The sequence below is a fragment of the Cucumis melo genome, chromosome 4, assembly GCF_025177605.1.
Source record: "Cucumis melo cultivar AY chromosome 4, USDA_Cmelo_AY_1.0, whole genome shotgun sequence".
In the NCBI taxonomy this organism is placed as follows: Eukaryota; Viridiplantae; Streptophyta; class Magnoliopsida; order Cucurbitales; family Cucurbitaceae; genus Cucumis; species Cucumis melo.
This window is the reverse complement of record NC_066860.1, coordinates 1,688,921-1,714,646: the sequence shown is the minus strand read 5'-3', so window position 1 is coordinate 1,714,646 and position 25,726 is coordinate 1,688,921. Positions and strand designations below refer to the sequence as shown.

Here is a 25,726-nt window from a genome sequence, read left to right as displayed (position 1 = left end):
CGCATTCATGAACTCGGCCATTACATGCCCTTTTAATTTTCATTTGGTTCATCCCTTGACCACGTCTTATTGGATAATGTCCTGATTTTTTTTTTAAGAACCACGTGAATGAGACACATGATATGCTAAAATGATGTGCGTTGGTTTGTGGAGATATCATTTTTTTCTCTTAGAAAACAATTCAAACACAAGTAAGAACAAATGCTGCCATGTCACAACAAATGGAGGGGAATATCACATGCATTAGGTACTGTATCAACATTCTAAAATATGATTCGAAGGTGTGAAACAATACAAATGGTATCAGAGAAAAAACATTCCACAGTAAGATATGGGTTGGGGATGAGCCAAGCGAAAACTGGTAGGCACGTAACGTTGAGTTTATAAGGGGAATATAGATGAACCAAAATCATATTCGAATGGGAGAGATCAAGATAATGTGAAATCATGGTTAATAAAAGTTTTAAATGATTGAAAATTATGGCCTATACCAACAACGTGCACATAAACACTCATAAGTGAAATATTCTTAGTTTATAACAACTTTATGTTGGATGAACCTCACAATCAAAAGATGACCTTGTTAGGTCGTATGGAACATAGGGACCATCAAGTGTTAAATTTCAATTTGAACCATATGGTTGTGTTTGAGGTGACACAACATTTATTTATTTATTTATTTCAAACAAATGTGATAAGTGGAGAATAATACATAAAAGATGGACAAACCTCATTATAAGATTTTTTGGTTACTCGTTTCCTTCTTAAATTGAGATTAAATATCATACATCATCCAAAATAATGTTATAACCCATGAAGCTAAATAGATACACGACTCCAACATATTAACTCCAAACTTCGAAATTCAATGACATATAAAAATGTGAAAAAGGAAAAAGAAAAAAGAAAGAAAAGAAACCCTAGAAAATAGAAAAATGAAGATTGGTATAAGAATGAGAAAGGGCCTACGTTCAATTTCCCATAGCCATAGCCACGTGATATTCATATGCCTGTCCTCGGCGCCAGGCCGTCGTCTCATCTGCTTGCTTAAATTTTCTCACAACCACACCGCTCCGGCTGTGTTCTCCCCTGTTGTTTCCCTTCCCGGAAATAAAATTCCCCGTTCCTTCAAAGCCCTAACCACTTCCTCAATTCTCACCCTCCTCACCATTCCTTGTTTCACTACCACTTTCTTCCTTTAGGTCTACTATGGCAGGAGTTCTCAGAGAAAGAGCACTCTCTCTCCTCGCCGCCGCTAACAACCACGGCGATTTAACGGTGAAGATTTCATCTTTGAATCAGGTTAAGGATATTATACTGGCCATCGAGCCTTCTTTCGCAGCAGAGCTCTACTCCTACTTGGTTGAGCTTCAGTCCTCCCCCGAGAGCTTACTACGTAAATTGTTAATTGAGTGAGTTCCAAACCCTAATTTCCCCCTCGTTGTGTGTATTTTGGATCGTTTCCGGTTGTTATGGCATTTCCCACGTTTCTACATGAAAGTGAGATCATAGTATGAGTTCCACGTTGGTGTACAACGGAGGCAATACGATGTGTTTGGTGATAACTATTTCCCACTTTGCACTTTTGTATCGTATACACTGCATTTTCTGCATGAACATTGGTTTCCTTGATTTTTATTTTTGTTTCTTACAAGTAGTGCTCGTTCGAATTACTTGGTAGGTAGTGTATTTATTTACGGCATCAATTTTGGATCAATGATATTAAGCTATGGTCACTAGACTTAAAAGCTTAAGCTTGTTTGGGACAAATTTATCACTGTCAAGTTACTCTCAACATTCCTCATTTTGCATGTTTTTGAATATTAGCATTTGTTCCAACCTGTGTATGTTTATTTAAATTGGGGAGAAAATAATATTGGAGGTGTTTAAAATTAGGATCTCATATCGTAGTAAAAGTTGTTTTTGTTGCCGGAACAATTTGAACTTAAATTCTGTGCTCCAAAGGGGACTTCGTCCTTGTTCTGGTTTATTTATAGAGCTCCTCCCAAGAGACCAAGAAAAGTTTTATCTATTTAAGAAATTTAGCTGGAGAGAAATGTTTGTCTTTTCGAGGCAAGGGCTGATATGTCTGTGAACCCTGGGAGAACCTTAAAATTCTTCCCATCTCACACGTATTGACAGTTTTTGGCTGGTACTCTGTCGGTTATTGTTGATTGGGAGACTTATTGTCATTCCCTCAGTTATCTATTTGACGACATGTGCTGTTTTTTTTTTCCATACTAGAAATAGAATGGGATAGTTGGTTAGTTTCTTCTGGATTCATTTTTGCTTCTTCTTGATGTGCAATCAGTGTACCTCATATAGGTTGTGGACTTTTAGCACGTGTAAATTTGTTATTAGAGCTGTATCTTACTTCATTTCTGTTTGAAATTGATGTTGGTATAAGTCTCTTGTCTCTTTGGCTGGGGAGGAACACTAGAATTTTGGAGATTTGGAGTGTTCTTAGGAAGAAATTTGGTTGAGTGCTAGGTCTAATGCTTCTCTTTAGGCGTTGGTTTCTAAGTCCTATCATGTTGGATTGAAACTTTTTTTAACAGCTAGCTTTGTGGTTTATTTTTTTGGTTGTTCTTTTGAGGACCCTTTTGCTTATTTTTGTACGCTTTCTTTTTTCTTGATGGGAGCTCACTTTTTAGATATATACATATACATATCTACACTCACAAACTCACACACATACACACATACACACATACACACATACACACATACACGTTTATGTCTGCATATATCTTTGACCAGTTAATGTACCCGGTGAAATAACTTCCATTTTACTCATACAATTATGCATGCATTTTAGAGCATTAGAACAACCGCATATATTGTCCACTGGGCTGCTTTTTATACCTCAAGTTCTTCCACTTTTCTTCTTAAGTATGCTAGCTGCTGGATAAAACTTTCTTTAGTTATTTATACCTTATTTGCTTCTACTTTACACAATCCACAGGGTGATTGAAGACATTGGATTAAGAGCCATGGAACATTCTCCTCTGTTAATGTCGGTTTTATTGGCATCTTTAAAGGATGGAGAATCAATCGTTGCGGGACAATCAATTATTAGTGGCCAAAAATTATTTTGTGGTACTTTAAGAGAGATGGCATTACAGGTTTCTCCTTTTGCTTTCATTGTGTAAAGTGGAAGAAAATTTTGAAATATTGGGCTTATTGAACACCTTTTTCCTTCTGATTTATGTTTATTTTTATCTTCACATTGCTTGCCTGACGGCTGACGTGGTTTGAGAAGGTCAATCAACTGTTATATTATATATTTATGTATTGTTATTCTTGTCTATGATGAATATCATCAGTATAAAGATGTTTTAAATATATCCACTTGAAACTTAATTTGTATCATTATGAATTAGATGCTAACTCTAGAATTTCACAGTGGCATCGGCGAGGTAAAATTGAAAGATGGCTGGAAGAACTGTGGATGAGAATGTTGAAATTTAAAGATGAGGTTTTAGCAATTGCTTTAGAGGTATTTAAATGCGTAACCCTGGTCCTTGAAACTGTCTGCGATTGTTTTTATTTTTAAATGTGGACCTCTCTTTCGTTTTTCTCTTCTCTTGAACTAATTGTCTATTTATTTATTTTACTGGAAAAAGGATAACATGGTTGCCTTTTTTTAAATTATTAAATTATTATTACTATTCTTTTTATATTTTTTCTTCGCTTTCTTCTTCTCTCTTTGTCTCCATGTATGTTTGTGTTGTGTATGGTCAAAATCTTAATGTATGTTTTAATAAGAATTTTTTGTACAAAATTTTATCATACGTTTGTTAATTTATTGCTTTGCTTATTTCTGATATTAAAAAAGCTTTTGGTCAATGTTGTGTGCTTTTGACTCGGTTCCCTTTATATGTCATATTGTAGCCTGGATCTGTTGGGAAGAGGTTGCTGGCTCTGAAATTTTTGGAAACGTATGTTCTACTTTTTACATCTGACACAAATGATCCACAAAAAGCTATCTCAGAAGGTATTACATTTAGACAGCACAAACGCATGCCTGCTTTCAAGTTATATGTGCTTCACATTATAAGAAATTTTTAGTTTCTACCTTTTACATTCAATACAAAGGATCCACAAAAAGCTATCTCAGAAGGTATTACATTCAGACAGCACAAACATATGCCTGCTTTTAAGTTGTTTGTGCTTCACATTGTAATGTTCCTCCTTTTTTTAGTTGTTTAGGTTAAAGGTTAATATATGTTTGCATCTTTTTTCTGGAAGTTTGTTTATTTGAAATTTAACATGATCCTGCCTGTAAACAGGAAATAGGGATGTTTTTAACATTTCATGGCTAGCTGGTGGGTTTCCTATTTTGGATCCAGTTGGGCTAATGTCGGAAGCTAATAGGATGCTTGGTATTCTGTTGAATTTGTTGCAGACCAGTTCTGTTCCTGGTACATATACAGTAACAGTTGTCAGTAGGTGATTATCTTCCTCTCTGTTTCTCACATATTTGGTCATTTTATTAGTTGATGGCAGTTTTCCGTTTCTAATATAAGTATTTCCTCTTAATTTTTTATAATCTGTATATTGCAAGTTGCTGTGTTTCCTGTCATTTTGTTGTTAATGTACTGCCGTTGATAGTTATGTGAAAGAAGGCAATGATAAGAAAAAAGATCACAATACGACGCTGACGTCTGTGTTGGAGTCTTTCCCCATTTCAATTTTGTTTTGTAGCGTCAATTTGTGACATTGTCAAGTACAGTATGTTCTGTTTGAGCGTTCTCTAATCTTCATTTATTTTTGTGTTTATCAAATATTAAACATGTTTATGTATTTTCTGTGTGCATTATTTAATGAAATTTCTAAATTAGTGTATTGTTTGAGTCATTTTCATGTGCTATCTGAAATGTTCTGCTCTTGCTGATATGTACCACTACATTCTTATTTTTAATTATTTGATGTTAGTGGTATAGACTTCTTGTTATTTCTAGTTTATCACATTTTTGTTGGATCTTTGTATCCTTCTTTCCGGCACTGTCATGATGTTGATATGATACTGATACATAACAGTATATAGAGTATTAAGAAAGTTGCATATATTGCTTTTATTATTTTGTTTGCTTTCTGTATGTTGCTTATTATTTGTACTGTCAACAATATTATTCAACTTGTTTTCTTCTTGTTGGGCAATATTTTTTTTGTATATCTTAGAGAGATAATATTGGGACGTATAAGTTGGATTTTGAAACAAAGGACAATTTTTTTATAACAATGTTTTTCAATAAAAAATGAAAACATGTAAAATTATTGATTTGTTAATAAAAAATTATTATTAAACAAGATACACAAATTATAATGGATGAAATGAAAAGAGACCGATACTCAAAAGTTACAAACTCCTCAGTTGAGTGAGTAAATTTTTTTTTTTGATAAGAAACAAACATTTCATTGATAAAATGAAATAAGGGGAAACCCCAAGTACCTAAAGGATTACAAAATGAGCGCCAATTGGAATCTAAGACCAATAAGCTAAAGTTCTTAAAAGGGTGCTCAATTTGGCACCAATAAAAAGCCGTGGACAATACCATGTCAAAAAAGAATTAAAAGATGAAAAAGTCTTGAAAAAGATACGCTTGCCCCATAAAGTCCAAAAGAAAGCCTGAAAAATAGCCAGCCAAATAACCTTCTTGCAACTAATAAACGGGCAGACTCGAGGATGTCTGACATTTCATTGGACAAAGCAATAGGCCAACCAAAAGCCTCCAAAATGAGATCCCAAAACTGTGGAGCAAAAGGACTATGAATAAAAAGATGGGCAGGGGATTCAACACTGGCACAACACATAATACACCAAGAAGGAGAAAGAGACATATAAGGCATACGACGCTAGAGATGATCGACAGTGTTTATAGCTTTATGACTAAGCTACCAAAGAAAAACTTTAATTTTCTTTGGGAAGTGATCCATCCAAATAATAGAATAAATTTCCTTTCAGAAAGCTCGAGAGCACCTTTCAAGTCATCAATCATAGATTTCGTAGTAAACATAGATGGGGAGTCAATAATCCATCCCTAAGAATCAGGCACCATACGAAATCTGCTAGAAGACAAAATAGTAGACAAAGATACTCATTCCACAATTTCATGATTAGTAAAATTACGTCTAAAGTGCAAGTCCCAAGTCTCATAATTAGCACAGCACACGTTTCAGCAACAGAAATATCAGGAGTACAAGAAAGATGAAACAAACAGGAAAAATCACAGAGAAAATACCACAATCATGCCATCGATCTTTCCAAAAAGAGATAGTGTCACCCGTACCAAGGCAATGTTGAGTCCTAGAAAATACAAGGTCAGCTGTATGGCAGATGGAGCTCCACGGGGACTTTGACGACCTTCTAACAATAGTCGGCCAAACATGAGGGACAGTAGTACGTAGCCACAATGAGCTGACTCCATAAAGCATCCTGCTCAAGTTATGGAGTTTTTGTTGGAACTTCTGAATAATTGGTTTCCAGAAAATCATCGATTTAGAGTTGACACCAAGGTGAAGGCCAAGATAAGAAGCTGGCCATTGTCCCTTCTTACACCAAACATCAGTCACCATGAATCCAGAGATATGAATGCCAAGGAACTCATGGGTGTGAGTAATAAGAAAACAAAAAGGATTACAGTGGAAAGATGAAAGCATGACGAGACACAAATCTTGGTCCTTGGATATGATTGTCCAAAAAAGGTGTTGAGGATTGCATACAAAGAAAAGGGCTTCAAATGAGCTGAATCAAATCGATATGATCGAGTAAGATTCTTGTTGAAAATTCCATGATTTCATTGACTATTACAATGATAATTGCAACAACTTACAGAAGAGAGTATGAAATCACCAACCTCAAAAATGTCAAGAACCAATACAAGCCCTAAAACCCTTAGTTTTCTCTTTTAGTCTTATTGGCGTGCTTCCTAAATACTCAGAGCTCTTTCATCTTTGGATATTTTGTTTTTCTCTAATCATGTTCCAAAATTTTGGACAATGTTACTGCTACTGATTGAACTTCATATTTTCTTCTCAAAAGTGTCACCTTGTAGAAGCTGCATGAGAGCTGGCAATTTTAAATTCTGAACCCTTTCCATCCGAAAGGTGAATAATGGAGAAGAGAAACATTAAATTTTATTCAAACGTTCACTAACTATTTTTATGCAATTATGGTTGGAGATACTGAGAGGGTTTTTATTTTGTGTTGTTGTTCTTCTTTTTTTACTTTTCATATGAATGTGGTTTAAAGAATTGAACACCTATATGCCATTGACTCAAAAGGATCAGTGGATTAAAGAAAAACATTGGAAAGAAAAAGCTCCTTGTGGAACTGCTTGCATTGTTGCACATAGAATTCCAGTGAGGTTTAGAGGAATTCAGCATGTGTATGGGGAACAATATCGTGATTCAAACTTTTCCATGACGACTATTATTGATGTATTGTGAATGTCATTTTGGCTTGCTCCTTAAGTTAGTTTTGGTTTAATGATTGCCTGTACTCTCTTTTCTTTACCTCTATGACCTGAATATTTGGGGGTAATATGTAATATAACTATATATAACTATGTTCTTAATCCACATGCCACATATTGTGTCTGACTCCTGGGGCCCTTAAAACTTTAGCACTTGGCAGTAACCTTTATTTTGTCCTTGTCATTACTGTCTTGAAAATTATGAAGGGACATATGAAGCCTGGGTCAGGTATTGAACAAGTTCAGCTGCTTGTTTGTGACGTTCAGTGCTGCACGCTGACAAGCTCAATTATGAGGATTTAGTGGCATAATGGCATTGGATAATACTTCATTGATGATTCAGAAAATGGAGTAGCAATGCTAGACGGTGTTAGACTGCAAAATTATTTGGGTACTTTGGAGCACCAATGGCCAGGGATAGGAGTGGATAACTGGTACAATGACTACCTTATGTGAATGGGACGGAAGGTGAATCAGTGCAGTTTATACATTGTAAACTGTTAAAGAAACTATCTACCGCAGTTTCTTATGCTCTATGTGCATTCAGTGAATTATAGCAATTACTTGGAAGTGTATACTTTGATATTGACAGCAATGCTCATTTTATTTGAGATAATAAAATATTTCATTTTAACCTGCGTTTTCTGATGTTTTAGCAATTTGTTGTTTTCCACTTTTGTTCTTTATCTTATTTATGCCTCTTTTCTTGGCTCTTTATGGTTTGAAGTTTTGCTTAACTTGCATTTGTTATGTACATCTGCTTACTCATACCTTATATGGTTCTCTTGTAATAATTAAGATTTGTTCTGTTCCGCTATTTTGCTTACCAAACCACTATATGGATGCTCTTATTGAAAAAACAATGCACTTCTTAGGTATTTAACTAGTTCAATGCAAAATTTGATCGTTTTAAATTATTCTATCGCGATATAGTATATCAAGGACTTAGCTTGCATAACTTGCAATAGCAACAATCCAGTTTCTGAGGGCTTAACTTTTCATTTAACCACATTACTTTGACTTTTGTGGTTCAGCTTTTTAAGTAATCTAAAACAGCAGTTGCAACCATAACTTAGAGATCGTTAATGATCTTGCAGATGGTGATGGTCAGCTTAGGTTTGGTTTCATCCATTAAATGAGTGAAGTTGAGTCTTGATACTGGCTGGTTGTATAGCATTCAAGATTTTGGTTTTATGTGATGGGAAATTAATTTAACTAATCTATTCTTTATCATAAATTTTCTTTTTGTCAAATTTCATTAATATCTATAAGAACTTGATCGTTGCAGATATTATTTTTCTTTCACGTTTTACTTAACGATCAGTTACTTTCTGCTACCAGTCTAAAGGCTCTTAATAGTTATTCCTCTTGAAATTGCATATGTCAGGCCATAGTCTTTTCCCGAATCACTAAATGCGTCGAGGCTCCAAAAATGTAATATAAGTAGGTAACATAAGTTGTATAGAAAGTAGATGTGGAGAGAGGAGTAGTGGATAAATGGCTTCCTGGATGTGCACTTAAAGTCATTTGGAACTTCTGCTTGTCATTTTACTTGAGATCCATACATGAAAATTGATTTTTTCTCGTTCTTGTTGGATATGGAAATAAAAAAAACTTGTTTGTAGGAAGGTTGGTGTTTCGATCTTAAAGGTGTTAGAAAAATCTTAACTGATTTTTGGAGAAACCTTACCATATTTTGCACTGTTTTTGTAATGGTGAAAGTCTTTTCTGGTTTTGGCTTGTTATGCTTTTCCTACTATTTTTCAAGTGTCGAACTGGAGTTTAACAAATTTTGATAATCTGATCCATGCCTTTTGTGTTCTTACCTAGGCTATTTATTTATGCTTGTAATATTGCCATCTCTGGGTTGAAAATTGTTAGTTTCTATCAGCTGAGAAGCAGGAATGGAATTATGTTGCATATATCGGTTGATTGGTTTTTGGATTTATGATCCTTGACTGAATCTACAAGTTGGATATCAAACGGTTCCTGGAAAATTTAATAAGCATTGATTGATGCCTTATACTGTTGAGCAAAATCATCGTAGTCAACTTAGAAATCAAACATTTGTAATATGGGATTAACTTATTTTTCAAACAGTAAACAAGGTTCCATTTGAGAAAATGAATGAAGAAATCCTGCTGATCTTTCTAATACTTGAATGTTGAAGCTCTCCGTCTTTTAGGTCAGGTTAACCTGCAGTTATGTTTGTTAGGATGGAAGTTTGTTGGTGTATGTAATTCAGATTATAAAGTTAAAATTAATCTTCTGGTGCTGTATTTTTATGGATTCTAAAACTGTATCATTAGTTGCTGTGGAAAAGTGATGTGTTGTTTATGTTCAATGCTCTGGTTCTGATGTTTATTTCATGGTGATCATGTTCTCGTTGATGCTGCATTTTTATCAAAAGGCTTTTAAAAACCTGTTGATTGCCTCTGGATGTTCCTGGTTTCATATGTGAGCCTTTAGTAATACGCTTTTATACTGCTTGCCTGTGATCTTCTGTTACTTAGAAGTGTTTTCAATACCATGGTTTAATCAAGTTGCTGATCTAATCCCATTGTGGTTGTTATTTGATCTGGAGTTATGTCAAAGTAGGCAAAGATTGAATGTGAAATTTCTTTAACCTGCTAATGCATTTCAGAACTGTGAAAGTCTGAAATGCTTTATTCGTTCTGAGTTGAAATTAACTGTTATATGTGGAATATCACGATCAAGAAAGAAAGGATCATAGACAGTGTACATACATATTATTTTAATTCGAAGCGGGAGTGAAAGAAAAGGGTTTAGCATGTTCTTAATCGTTTGAGGGCATGGATTTACTGCTAGGTCATCTAGATCATTTTTCTTACTAAAATCAGACAGGAGGTAATAATGCCTAAGAAAAACGGTTCTGTTTTGTCACATGGGAAGGTTTATTAGCAAATAATATGATAGCTTATTAATAACTGAATGATTTTGAGTACATGTTTTAGGCGTGAATATGAATACAAAATGTTGTTTTTTCTCCAAGTGTTAATTGATGAATACTGTTGCTTTGATCCTTCATGTTTTATTGAGAAATCCTCATTTCTATTAAGGGAAGTTTTCTTTCCTTCTTAAATAAACACAGTTTTGGTTAGTAATTATGAAAAGAACCTCTTCTTGAAGGAGCTGTTTGGATGTATTACTTGACATGTGACACATGGCTTTGCTGTTCCAATTCATTTAAGAATTATGTAGCTACGAAATTGCTGGCCTTTGTTGTTGGTAATTGGGATTGTGGTTTTTGATTCTATTACCTCGATGTCCTAAAGATTCCGTCATAGTGTTCGGAAACTTCACTTTTTGATCTGAATTCATTAGTTCCTTTATCTAATTTGTAGTTCTAGAATTCTGGAGGTCCTCTCATGCAATAGTTGATTTTGTGCTGGGTTTCTTGAGTGATCAACACGAAACTGCTTTGCTGACTGAGAAACATGTGGATTATTTAATTGAAAATTATGTTATTTTTGATCTGATAACTGTTTATACATTGGATAGTTCAATTATAAATTGTTTTTCTTTAAATCTCAGACTCAATGGCATACTGAATTCTAATTTTTTTCTCTTGTTCTTTGTTATGACCTCTGATATTCCTTTTTTTCCCTTCCTAGGGTTGTTATCTTTTCTGGAAATAATGTTTGTGCGGTGCTCTTGCCTTTTGACATTATTTTGTAACAAGTTAAAGCTAAAATGATTATACTCTACGACATCATTGAAATGTTTGACAAGATCAAATGTTGTCCATTTAAGTTACTTACTGAATGCCCCAGAGCTAAGACAATCTATGGAAACACATTCCATTTGCTTGCCTTTGTTAAAAAAATAAATGATAAAGGTGGGAGCCAGTTTACTCAACTTAAGTTACAACAGGCAGATCCCAAATAACTCTCGCAAATCTATCAATCCACATATGCTTTTCAGCATATTGTATGTGAGAAGTTGGAATATTGGTGACATCCTTTGTCTGTTGTTTGACTGTTAGTTCGGTGGCATATGGATGGAACTCCTTTGTCTTGTGCATCACGAAATAGGCTTTATTCAAACATTGTTGGGGTTCTTAAACTTCCCCGCTTAGAGTTATTCTATGTTAGGAATTGTTTTGAAGACGTGGTCAATATTTTTCTTCTTTTTTTACCTTTATCTCGTTGCTGGTTGCATAGTTTAACTGTGCACTGGAGCTTTCTTGTATTTTTCAGAGTTATGTTAAGTTGTTTCACGTGTCAGATATATTTATTTAATTATAGTTGAATTCATGTGTCTGTTTCCTTTTTAATCTCATTTCAATTGGAAGGGTTTTGTGTATGGATCATTAAAATTTTTTCTACAGTTGATATTTACATACCAATTCTTGCATTTCACTTTGTTTACTGTTTTTCTTTTCCATCTTGAATTGTTTGTTTAAACTTCCTTTTATTGCCGCAACTTTTGATATATGCAATTTGTCTTCCTCTTTCAAATCAATTGCTCTTCTGCTTTGACAGTTTAGCAACTATAGCAAGGAAAAGACCAATTCATTATGGCAACATTCTCTCGGCACTGCTGGATTTTGTTCCAAGTTTTGAGATGACAAAAGGGCGTCATGCTGCCAGCATTCAGTATTCTATAAGATCTGCCCTTTTGGGATTCCTAAGGTGCATGCATCCAGCTTTTGTAGAGGTGAGTTCATACTATCATATTATCACGTATAATATGCATTCAAGTATGCATTATCTTTTAGTTTTCTTCATGTTGATTTTTACCTGGCTGTGCTCTCGGGAATTACAACGTGAAGTCACCATATCATAATTATATTAGGATCCATTACACTTGCTTTGCTTTTTGCTAAGTTTGCGATGAAACTCAAGTTCAGAGTAGAATGCAACTTCATAAATTTATGACTTCAAGTTGAAACTGTATAGTTCATTTTATTTTTAGTCATCCCAGTGAGGTATCTTGACGTGGCATGACAATTTTCTGTATCCATTGATTGTGGAACCTCTATAATTAGTGAAACTAACTGAAAGCGTCTCATTTGTTTCTATCCGTAGTTGAATTTGTTAATTTTATATCAATCTGATAGTACATTTGTTAACTCCTTATTGGAATAGTCGGGTGTTTGGGGGTGGGGGGTGGAGGGGTAATGTTGATAAGCTCATAGAAATTTTTTTGTGAGATTGACCTTCAACATAGGAAGTTGGAAATACGATGTTCTGATGTCATAGTTTCTCAGTGAAAATTGGAATGGCTATAGCTGCTGAAATTTTTGGTAAATGTTTTAATGTTTGAATGCCCATATTCACTTTTCTGATAGCTTGGTTTTCAGTCAAGAGATAGATTGCTAAAGGCTTTAAGAGGTATAAATGCTGGAGATGCTGCGGATCAAGTGATCAGGCAAGTGGACAAAATGGTGAAAGCTGCTGATCGAGCTGCACGTGATGCTTGGCTGGGCAAGGTAATTATTGGTCGATTGTTGAAATGATCATACTCTTTGTTGCGATACATTTCTCTAACTGCTTCACTTTTTCTTTTCTCAACCAGGATGACCAATCATCAAATCAGCTAAATGCATCAGCTGATCTGACAAGAAAAAGATCTAGGGTTCTGGATGATGAAGAACTTTCCAATGGCCGTGAGGTTTCCAAGCAATTTCGGTTTGGTCCAGACGTTCACCCAATTTCCACAGCTCAAAAAGATGGTTCTCTTCAGAATGCCGTCTCTAATGGAACATCCCATGATGTTTCTAAGTTAGATGCTGAATTGACTCCTGCAGAGCAGATGATTGCAATGATTGGCGCCTTACTTGCTGAAGGGGAGCGAGGTGCAGAGTCGCTTGGAATTCTGATTTCAAATATTCATCCTGACTTGTTGGCTGATATTGTCATAACTAACATGAGGAACTTGCCCAAAGTCTCACCTCCTTTGACTTGGCCTGGAGACTTGCCTGTAACTCGTCAAGGAAGTAGTCATGTGCAGGTTCTGGCACCATCAGCCCCATTGAGTTCGGTGCAAACTTCAGTTGCTCCTGCACAAATTCCTTCTTCTTTGGCTATGTCAGCTGGTTCAACTTTTGCTGAGGCTACTGTCAATAGTCTCCCTGTTGATTCTAAACGTGATCCCAGAAGGGTAAATGTAGCCAGCTATAGATGTGTATTAACTTGTGTCTCTGCCCTGTTAGGTCACCACTTCGCCTCTAAATACATTGGTTTGTTTTACTCACTCTTGCAGGATCCCCGCCGCCTTGATCCTCGTCGTGGAGGAGTATCTTCTGCTTCTAGTGTGGAAGAGGCAAGTTCAAATACATCTGATGTTGATGGCTCCATATCTTTGGGAAAATCTGCTTCGGTTCCTGTTTCTGTGACGATTGAGAATTCCTCAGCATCTCTTGTATCAAAAACGAAAGTTGAAGAAAAGATTATAGAGTCTCCATTAGTGTTTGGAACAGATCAATCAACCCCCAAATCAAGATCTCCTGATAGAGCTGAGAAAATTGACACTATATTAGAGATTCATGCCCCTCTGGATCCCACGCCTACAGCTGTTGGAAAAGCTGATGATGGTTTAGTTGCAGTTAGTTTGTTTGATGACTTAGCAACTAAGGGGGACGATGCATCGTCTTGTGTGGAATACAATCAGTTTTCTCCATCAGTTACAAGTGCAGCTGCATCTGAAGATACCTGTGAGGAGTTGCCTTCGCTTCCCCCATACGTTGACTTGACTTCAGAACAGCAAATAACTGTAAGAAATTTGGCAGCTGAAAAGATATTTGATTCATGCAAGAATTTTAATGGGGCAGACTGCCATCAGATACGCTTGGCAATAATTGCTCGATTGGTTGCTCAGGTGGGGGCAATGTCTGATTGTTTATTTATTATTTTACGCCTTTGCTCTTTAACTAGACAGATCTTTCATTACAGTCAAAATTTTACTGTACAAGGAAGTGTGCGGAATTGAAGTTCAGCCACATTGTACAGGCAAATAACAGCTTTTCAATCAGCTATAAGTGTGAATATAAGTAACTAGTAAGGAAGATGTATTCTTCAAGTTTTTTTTCAAGGAAGCCAAAGAGGCTCAAAGTGTAATATACTCTATTGTTTATCTATAATCATACAAGTTCTGTTAGATTCTTCCTTTTGCTTTCTGTACTAAAAGTAACCCTAATCGTACTCGAGCAACTTGGTTTTTCCTTTCAATACTTGCCTTTGTGTGTTTGCACTTCCACAATAAAGGTTGACAGTTTGAGGGAGGGATCTGTATACCTGAGTTTGACAGACATACTTCATTTTAAGGTTCATGAAAAGGAAAAAGCAAGAACAAGGGATCAATTTGCTGTGCCACATTTGTACAGTGTTACTTTATAATTTGTGTGCACGAGGGATCATGAAATCAAGGAATTTATTCAATGTTAACTTTTGTATTCGTCTGCTATCTCTATGACTTTAGGCCACAGTAGTTTTTGTCTAAGTCTTAATCAACTTGGAGCCAAGCAATTTAATGGATTTAAACTTTGGTGATTAGATTTCAACGCATGTCTTGGAGTTGCATAATATTACTTGAAAATTGAATGAAAGAAGATTTTTGTTACATGTGATATGAGCGTAGAGGCTGCTGTATAATTTTGTATATTTTTCTGAAGTCTATGTATTTGTTCATGACGGTTTACATTATATTTACATTTTTCATGCATTTTGCTCTTAGTGGAAAGGATATGTCACATATACTTCATGTTGTAATGATTATCTCTGCCAATTACAATATTACTTTTGTACAATTTATTTGTCCATCCAATTATAGAAAGCAGTACTTTACTGTTTTGAATCTTTGGCTTTTACTATATGTTTGAAAGGCAATAGGAATGAGTTGCAGATTCTTATATGACATTCCCATTCTTTTGGACTAGGGATTCATAGTTTTTCTCATTGAAACAAGTATGTTTGACAGACAATAAAATATAGCGAATCTATTAGCTTATGTAGTCCTTGGTTGATAGATATCATGAACTTCAGTGATGTTTCATGAATGCAAATGTGATATCTGATCTGTGTTTTGAGGATTGTTCTCTGGCTGCATTGATAATTTTTGTTGATTGAATCTAGCATTTATTAAAAGTTGCCACAGAAACAATCTGTCAAACTTTAATATTTCTTTGGCTTTTGATTGGAATTTCATGATCATGTTAGCTGAAATGCTGCACATGTGTTGCCAAGTCATACATATCACTATTGTTCTGTTCTTTTATTTCTTTGGCCCACTGGAGGTCCAAATAGCGTGTATGCTGTAACTGTACAAGTGCATGGTTGTTCATTTCGTTGGGGAAAGACTAGATGTAGGGTTTAACCTATCTTATGTACTCAGACTTCTTTATTTGGATCTACAAGTCTATTGTTTTTTGATATCTTGTGCAATTAAAAATCGTCTTCTTTTCCTCTCATCATAGGTTGATGCTGATGATGATATTGTTCGAATGTTGGAAAAGCAAGTTGCTATTGACTACCAACAACAAAAGGTATTTCCTGAGTGTTGTGTTATTCAGCATTGAATGAGGCTTCATGAAATTTACTGAAGGAAGAGTTTAGTTTGATCGGTCAATCTCAGCTCGTTCATAGGCATATATGGCACTCAATCGTTGATAGTATATATATATATATATATATATATATAATTTTTTCTGGTAGTCTGTTATTTGAAAGTGCATGCGTTACTTCTGAGAATTCTTTCTGCATAATGGTCACATCAGAGAAGATTGTTGATTAAGACGTGACTATCCAATGTATGTGTAAAATGTTCATTTATTGACTTTCTTGATTGGTTGTTATCATCTTGTTGCAAGGAGCACAATGATTTTATTACATATATTCCCTTCTTCCATTGTTGATGGTTCTTTAATTGAAAATTTGGCCAGCTAGAATATTGTAAGTTGTTTTCCTCTCTTCCAAATTCATAATATTATATATGCATGTTTGCATGTATGTATTCTCCCTCATGCCAGCTAGAGTACTGTAAGTTGTTTCTCTCTCTTCCAAATTCCTTTTGCTTATATTGGCTTATGTGTCCATACTCTGAGTATTGTAATAGTAGATTGTTCTTTGAAACCAACAAGATCATGTTGTTTATAGGACTTTCGGATCTGTTTTTCTTGATAATATCCTTTATGTTGTCTTTTCTTGGTGTAATTTGAATTCTCTTCTCCTTTTATTCTATTTCCCCTCTTATGGAAATTGGAGATGCTTATTGTAACTCCTTTGGTGATCTCTCTTTCCTCTTCTTTTTGTATTTTCATACATTAATGAATTTTTTTCTTATATATAAAAAATCTTGTTGTTCATGTATTGATCACATGGCAATTTTCTTTAAGAATATTTGAAAAGAGATTTTATTTTTACCCTCTGTTAAATTTTTCTGCATCTGTTCTTAGTATTCTTAATAAATTTAATAGGCATATGTACTGATGGCGGTCTTGAGCCTTCATTGGATTTTGACGTGTTCTTTTCAGGGGCATGAGCTAGCATTGCATGTCTTATATCATCTGCATTCACTTAATATTCTGGATTCGGTGGAAAGTTCTTCTTTTGCTGTGTACGAGAAGTTTCTTCTAGTTGTGGTATGCCACTTTCCTCTTATTCACATTTTTTATCCTTTTATCTGATTCAGTTTCGTTTTAATTTGTGAGTGATGTAATTGCATTATTTAATTGTAGGCTAAATCGTTACTAGATGCTTTTCCAGCTTCGGACAAATCTTTTAGTAGACTTCTTGGTGAAGTTCCAGTTTTGCCAGACTCTACATTGGAACTACTACATAAACTTTGCTCTTGTGATATTACCGACAACCGGGGGAAGGATACTCCTGATATTGAGCGTGTCACGCAAGGCCTTGGCACTGTTTGGAATTTGATTGTGAAGCGTCCATATAGTCGGCAAGCTTGCTTAGATATTGCTCTGAAGGTAGAAGTTATTGCATTATTTATGTTTTCATTATGTGTTATCCTTCTCAATGATAAATGAGATATACTGATGAGAAAGGTTTGGTGTGCCATTGAGGTGGATATTAGTGAATTATTGCAGGTGTTGTCTTTATAGGTAGGGTGGATATCACCGTAACTGTTGGATTTTTGGCCTTCTGGGTTGGGGAAATATGATGAGTGGAATCTGTTACTTGGGATTAAACCAGATAAACTCCAGGCTAATAAATTTTTTTTTTTGAAAATTTTAGAATTTGAAGCAACTTGGAGACTCTTAAAAATTTCTTCTTATGAGACTAGGACAAAAGGATCCTCGGTTTTTAATACGCTCAGTTGGTTAGGTATTGGATTAGTGCCATTTTTCTAAGCAAGCCTCTGGTTTGTACCACTACCTTATTTATCACCGTGCAATCATTAAAGCCTTTGTTGGCGATTCATGCTGTTCTCCTCTCATGAAGGTTATTATCCATCTTCTCATTGGCGGTTCTTGACCCTATTTCCTTAGATACTATATTGTATCCAAGTACAATCATTTTGATAATTTGTTCTTATGTACTTGCTTGAATTCAAATTAGGATGTTAGAATATTGAACTATTAATGAAGGGAGACTTGTAAGAAAAGCCCGTTCGCTAGTTTATATGCTACACCAAATCTTGACAGGAGGGAAAATCATAAGTCTTTGCCTTTCCATTTGTGTCTCTTAATGCCAGGTCAACCCATAGACTAACTTTAAAACAATCGATTAGTTAATTAGGGAAGAATGTTGGCTTGCCGTGAGGATGGGTACATTTGGTATAATCTGTAGATGTGTATGCTTGTGTTCATTGGAAGTATTTATGAGTTTTACTTTTATTTTATTCTTCTCAGTCCTCACATTGTTATTTGATGGCAGTGTGCTATGCATTCGGAAGTTAAGGTTCGAGCAACAGCTATTAGATTGGTAAGGCATGCAACCTTTGTTCCTGCCAATGAATGGTTTAATCTGTTTGCTGTGTTTCCAATTCTAATATCTGCTTATATTTATGATTTATATGCTTACTTTTCATGGTTCTGTTGTTTTCCCTGTTCCTTAGGTGGCAAACAAACTCTACCGCTTAAGTTACATTTCAGATAGGATTGAGCAACATGCAACGAACATGTTCCTGTCTGCGGTAGACAACGTAGATCAGACAGATGTAGAGCCTTCACCATGTGTATCAATTGAACAAAGAACTGGAGGAGAGGTCTGTATTTGTTTCTTCTGTTTCACTCCATTTCCAAAGATTAAAGAGTAGGAGACCAGAATCAAACAGGAAATTCATTAGCATTATTCGAACTTGGATCTTTAGACTGTCAGGCATTATTGATCCAATTTTCTTTAAATTGACCCTCATGCTTGGATATCTCCTATAGATTTATCCTCATATATAATACCCCCATGAACAGGGGTAAGGATGCAAAATTGTTTTTTGTTGGTGTCTTCTTTTCCAGATTGCCTTCATTAAATGATAACCCAATGAAACAATTTTTAACTTTTTGAAAACAAAAGAGGACATACCGTTTAATTTTATGTATTAATTTATTGTTGCTATCCCTTGCCATGGAAAAATCCTTTTTGTAGGGTGAGAGTTTGGAAACGTCTGTCTGTGGTTCTCAAGTTTCAGATCCGGGAACCTCAGAAAATGATTCACTGAGGAGTTCACAACCTACAGTTCATGGCAGTTCAACCTTGTCACTTTCAGAAGCTGAAAGACATATTTCTCTTCTTTTTGCTCTATGCGTGAAGGTTCTGAATCTATTATGTTAGTTACTTAGTTTTAGTGATCATAATTCTGACATTGCCTTTCCAGATTAAATTGTAGTCCTTTTCTTGCAGAATCCTTGTTTGCTTCGGTTTGTGTTCGATGCTTATGGACGGGCTCCCAGAGCAGTGAAAGAGGTCCTTTCCTTTTCTTCTACTTTTTTTTTTCCTGAGAGGAAACATCACATTACAAGCTACATCTTTCTCAATATAACATAAAACCCCCCGAACTGGGAAATGCATACTTATGACATTCAAGAATAACAATATATAAGCCGAAACACATTATATATGCACATACATATACCTACTTATGCACGTTAATGCATATATATTGTGTATTAGCAAAAGCCTTTGGCCTTTAGGTCATAATCCTTGGTATGTATCTTTTTAGGATTGTTCTTTGGAAAAAAAAATGTTTCTTTTCCTTTTAGGGGATTAGTTAACTTGGATTACACTGTTGGAAGAATCATGATCGATTGAATCATTTATTTTGTTTGAGATGCCTTCTGCTATTAGGGAAAGGTAGGAGAAATACATTAGGCTCCTTTGTGTGTTTGTGTGTGTATTATTATTATTATTTTTGGGGTGGTTGGATGAAGGAGGTGGAAGTTATGTTGTTTAGCGAAGCTTGTGAGGAGGGAGGCTGGGATAGGGAAGATTGTCAGTAAAAAACTTCTTACTGCTTCTGGTGCTTTCACAATATTGTAAGGTCTTCCTCTTAGTTCCAGTCATTTATGATAATTATTTTGTTCTTTTCTAGTCGGAGAATCTGTTTGTTGATAGTTCTCATTGATCTCACTTGCCTTATCTATGGGGAAACAGATTGTATTGCCTCTTTATGGGCTTCTACTTTAAATTGACTTCTTTAGAGTATTAATTCTTAATGATTGAAACCTCGTCTGGTAATCTTTTCTGTTGTATGCCGCATTTTGGATTTATTTTTATGTTTTGAAACTTGGTAATTCTATTAAAAAGCCAAATGAAAAGTATTTTTTGCATCAAAATTAAAATGTTACAAGGAATGATACTGAATTATGTCTGGATCATTTTATTAATTGATGCAGGCTGTGCACGAACATATTCCTAATCTTATTACGGCCCTAGGGTCATCTGATTCTGAATTGCTTAGAATAATATCAGATCCACCTCCAGGAAGTGAACATCTCTTAGCATTGGTATGCCTTTATGTATTTCTGTGAACTTTCTTTTGTTGTACGATCTGTAATTGCACCTTGAACGGTAAGATTTTTTTTCTGGCCAGGTGCTACAGGTACTAACTCAAGAGACAGCACCTTCGTCTGATCTGATCGACACAGTCAAACATTTATACGAAACTAAGCTGAAGGTTAGAAAAATATTTATTTTGCTGTTGTACCTCGTGTAAATTTTCTTTTCTGATCCAGATTTCATTTATTTGCTCCAGGATGTGACAATTCTCATTCCAATGTTGTCCTCGCTTTCCAAAAATGAGGTCTCTCTTTCTCTGCTTTGTATTTTTTGTTTTTCTTCTTTATTTTAGAGAAGAATGTATAGATAATGATGCTTAATGGTAGTCTCATTTATAGTGGTCAACAAGAACCTATTTCTAGATGAGTAGAATGTGTAGTCGATTGTTTGACCCATTGACATGGGTTTAGAAAATGTGCATTTGAATGAGCTTATGGGTTGTGTTTTAGGTTGATTCAGTACAATTATTGGGACGGATTTGACATGAAACATTTGTCATATAAATTAACGTCCAGCTTGATATACAATTGGAACTTGTGTAATTCATCTCGTAAATACATCTTAATTTTGAATTCTTCTAACCATGATACTGGGATATATATATATATATATATATATATATATATATATATATATATATATATATATATGTATGTATGTATGTATGTATGTGTGTATGTATATAATCTTTTAAATGGCAAATATCACAGTATTTTATATTCTATCCTTGCATCAGTGATAATAACCGTAGCGAAAGACATACATATCATTGATGCATTTTCTTGCGAAGTGTTATTTTTATAATTTTGTTCTTTTACATGGTAATCGTCTTTGCCAAACAATGATATAATTTACGGACGTACAACCTTCAGCAGCACAAGTTCATTGTCCACTTCCCATTCGGACACATGCCAAAATTCAAATAATAAAATAGGGAAAAAGAATGCACAGTTTCAATCAAATTTTTGTTAAATCTCCTTTTTTCATTCTGTGGGACCAGGTTTTACCTGTTTTTCCTCGGCTGGTTGATCTTCCATTGGAGAAGTTTCAGAGAGCGTTGGCTTACATATTACAGGTACTGAGAATACTTCGATTGTTAACTTATGTTATTGTTGCTTTGCTGTCACGAAAAAGAATTGAGTAGAACAGAAAAGCTTGTGATATTTACAGATTTGTGGCACATGTTGGGGTAATCATACAACTTGTTCTTTTGAATACTTAGTTGAATTGAATTCTTGTTGAGCGTGTTTTTTTATTATTATTATTTTAAAAAAACAATACATTAATAGAATATTGCTAATGGGTCTTTTTCATTTTTTTCAGGGTTCAGCACATACACGTCCAGCTTTAACACCTGTTGAAGTTCTGATTGCCATCCACAACATAATTCCTGAAAAGGATGGCCTTCCACTAAAGAAGGTATGATTGACATCTTTCTGAATTATATGTTCATTAATTATGGGATTTCAAACGTTTTATCCTTCAAATTTCAATCAACTTCTCAATATCCCTTCACTTATCATGTTTCCCTCCAACTGCACTGAACTTCCTTCAATGGCCTGTAATTTCCTTCTCTCACCTGCATTATACATGGCATTACAAGGTTCTATATCCTTGGAGATGTCGTGCTCACATAGTTAACAGAAAAAAATTGTACTTTGGAGTTAGATTGAGATACAGTGAATTGATTAGCCAGGAGTTCAAGAACCTTCACTTCTTTCCTGCCAAATCAAAATTTTACAAATAACTTCTCAATATCCGTTCACTTGTCATGCTTTCCTCCAACTGCACTGGACTTCCTAGACTGACGTGCAATTCCCTCCTCTCGCTTACAATATGCAAGAAGTGGTGGACTCCTAACATCTATCTTGGTGTAAGATACAGTTCTATCCCCTCTCGTGAGGCTAGATTTAACGTTGCTACACGTGATTTTGGTTCTTACCAGATATCTCAAATTATACTAAGTGTAATATTCTGTCACATGAGTGAATCTATTGCACTGGATAGGAAACCGACCATGAGATTGGAAAGTAAGCAGGATTAAAATTGTGTTACAATATCAAATAGAATTATGGCGGTCACTAGGTATTTCAGAGGTTAAGCTCTCTTGCCCCTAAACCAATGTAACCTGTTGTATTTAAGTGTACCTCTTGTACAAACTTTTTAGCTAACGTCAAATATTTTTCTAGTATCTTCTTATGGTTAGATAATGCAATATGCGACCTGAAATCTAATTTCTAACCGTTCATAATAGGTTGCTTGATTCCACCTGTTTGCTGCATCTATAAATACTAATATAATTTGCTGGTGTTCTTTTTGTTTTTTTAGATAACGGATGCTTGTTCGGCTTGTTTTGAGCAACGTACAGTTTTCACTCAGCAGGTTTTAGCAAAAGCCTTGAGCCAGATGGTATGTTAAGGAGTCTAGTAAAACTAATCGCCTCTATTTTAATTTGAAAATGTAATAACATCTTTTTTTTCTTTTTTTCCCCAGGTTGAACAAACTCCACTCCCTCTTCTCTTCATGAGAACTGTGATTCAGGCAATCGATGCTTTCCCTACGCTGGTATGTTTATCATCTATTTTGCTGTTTTCTGATATTGGGAAATATTGTCATGGAGCTATTATGTACGTGCGGATCGAGTTTTTGTTTAGTCACTGAATCTAGGGTTTCTGGTAATTAGTGAGTTGGAATGAGGTTTGGAAATTTGTAGCCATGTAAATTGAGCAAGTGACTATTGTTAAAATTGACATTCTCCTCCATTGCCTGAACCTGCTGAGAACTGTGCTCAAAGTTTAGTTTTCTAACACTGACATTATTGTTTATTTGGCTTTAGGTGGGAATGTTCATTATGTTTGTAGCTATCGGATATTGTATCTGTTCTTCGTGCTTCTTTCCTTTTTGCTCCCCAAATATCTCGTACAGAGCTTTGCATTTGAAATAAAATTAATTATTGGCATCACGAGTTACTTATTTGGACAACACATGGTTTCTTTTCAGGTCGATTTTGTCATGGAGATACTTTCCAAACTTGTAAACAGACAGGTACCTACCGTAACAGCTCTTGTTTTCCAAATCTAATGAATGAGAGGTAAATAAAAAGTAAATGAAGCTCTGCCACCTGAAACTCTTTTTCTTCCAAATCTAATTTACCGTACCCCAATGGTTAGAGCAAGTCCTGCCTTCTAACATTTACCTTGTCAAACTTTCCGTTGTTTTCTGTCATTTTTAGTTTTGTTCTAAGCTGAAACATCACCATCTGCTTTCTAAATTCACTTAATCCTTTATTTTAATTGGTAATGAATGTATGAATCCTTGTGGAGTTTCCTTTCCAGTTGAAATTGAGTTTTCATTTCTCCAGAAGACTTTATCTTTGCTTATCAAAGGGGTAAATCATGTGCAGATGACTAATGCAGGGATTATTATTTATTTATTATTTTTATGAAGAATATTGTGTATAAAATGTAAATTCTAGAGATGTTACTTGAAAACTTTTTCCATAAACTTATAGGATGAGGCAATTTAACTAATGCAAGATTGAACCAAGCCTAACTTGTGAGTCATTCATATGGATATTATTGCTATTTGAAATAACCATGCTGCTTTTATTTGAATCCAGGTCTGGAGGATGCCAAAATTATGGTTTGGTTTTTTGAAATGTGCATTTCAAACACAGCCTCATTCCTTCCGAGTACTATTACAGGTAATTATGATGTCAACAGTTTGACATGGATATCTTTCTCTCTTATATTTGGTAGTCTATATGGACCTTAATAAAATTTTCCTTTTTGTAGTTGCCGCCGCCACAACTTGAAAATGCTTTGAATAAATATGTTAACCTTAAAGGTCCTCTTGCTGCTTATGCCAGCCAGCCCAGCACAAAATCTACTCTCTCTAGGTACATTTCCTTGATCATGTACATTATATTATCTGTTTTCTGCTAGTTTTGTCACTATACTGGCATATTGTCCTACAACTCTTTCCTTGTGTCTACATTTTAATTAGTTTTGCAAAGGCTTTCAGAAGCAGTGGGGTGATATTAGACATAAGAAATATAGCGGAAACTGCAATTTCAATCTTGAAATAGTACATCTGTTTCTATTTAGAGCCTTTTAATATTGTGGTAATATCAAGTTTTCACTAAAACTAAGCACATAGTTCTTGCTTTAGACTTTGCTCCACCCCTGAAAGAGATATCTCAAGACATGCTTTTATTTGGAGAATCTTGTTTTAATAACTTTGGGAACACTTGGCATTTTGGCAGACCGACACTTGTAGTTCTGGGTCTTGAAAACGAAAGGCATTTGTAGCGGCCACATCCTATTCATCTTGTAAAGTTAGGACGAAAATCATTTGTTCACATTTCAACTCCGGAGTGGTAAAAACAGCAAGCCTTAAGAACCTGAGTATCGATACTAATCAGCTCATTAGAGTATGAGGCGGTTTATCCTCCATGATGGTCTCGGTCAGCTTTATCAATCATCCTGGGACAGTTTAATTGCTTTGACTATAGTTTGTCGCAGACATCAGTCAGTACAACGAGCGGGTGAACCCGGTGATTGTGACCATAGATAACTCAAAAGAACACAACTTTCAACCTGACTAACAGCCATCCCCACAAAATGAGGGGAAGGAAATGCTGATTCTGAGTAGGTGTACATAATCTGCATTAAGGAGTTTGTAAGAAATGTTGATGGCTTTTCTTATTATTTTCCATTTTGGTTTGATCCAATTCTTTAAAGATTTTTCACATTTTGTTTAGTAGATTCGTCTGTTCTAATGTGGGTGGCTTTGTATACGACGAACCTATTGTAATTTTGGAGAAGATGGTTCCTCCCCATGTACCATACCCTTCACTCTCCCAATTTTTTCTCCCATTCCCACCCTTTTATTAGTTTGTATGATTTGCTTAGCCTTGAAAATGTGTTAAATCGATTTGATCGATGGTTTGAATTGATATAAATGATTGATTATTAGAAACGAAAAACGAGAATGTTATCAAATCAAGTATTTTATTCTATTATTATTATTAGTATTGTTTATAGCTACCTTTTCTATTAAAAAAGAAATAAACTTGGAAGTGGAAAAGAGGAAAGAGGAAAAAGAAAAAGGAATTCAAACAACCATAGTTAAATTTTAGCTGAGATCTGGGAGAATGGTTGAATTGCTGTTTTGTAGTTTTATATTTAGTTAAAATATGAAAATAAATTATTTTCACTATTTATTTATTGAGTTGAACTTCTGGAGGAATATTGCAAATCTACTAAATTTAAGATT

The 25,726-nt window shown here is 35.0% G+C and overlaps 1 protein-coding gene across 5 annotated transcripts; it reads left to right on the top strand.

Moving 5' to 3' along the window:
* Positions 1–918: 918 nt before the first annotated feature.
* On the top strand, positions 919–25,459 carry LOC103503628 (uncharacterized). Of its 5 annotated transcripts, none has more exons than XM_008467883.3 (27): positions 919–1,412; positions 2,966–3,125; positions 3,407–3,499; positions 3,895–3,997; positions 4,293–4,452; positions 11,984–12,158; positions 12,793–12,933; positions 13,020–13,604; positions 13,707–14,321; positions 15,916–15,984; positions 16,972–17,079; positions 17,176–17,421; positions 18,332–18,379; positions 18,513–18,662; positions 19,040–19,204; positions 19,295–19,357; positions 20,287–20,397; positions 20,484–20,567; positions 20,646–20,693; positions 21,450–21,524; positions 21,773–21,868; positions 22,778–22,858; positions 22,943–23,014; positions 23,450–23,494; positions 24,069–24,152; positions 24,244–24,347; positions 24,714–25,459. In XM_008467883.3, the coding sequence occupies exons 1-27, from the start codon at positions 1,210–1,212 to the stop codon at positions 24,757–24,759; spliced, it is 3,930 nt and encodes a 1,309-aa protein (XP_008466105.2). In that variant the 5' UTR covers positions 919–1,209; the 3' UTR covers positions 24,760–25,459. The 5 variants fall into 5 exon arrangements, with proteins under 5 accessions (XP_008466105.2, XP_008466106.2, XP_008466107.2 ...); XM_008467884.3 differs by having other exon boundaries at positions 920–1,412; positions 12,805–12,933; XM_008467885.3 differs by having other exon boundaries at positions 1,263–1,412; positions 2,966–3,099.
* Positions 25,460–25,726: the final 267 nt, after the last annotated feature.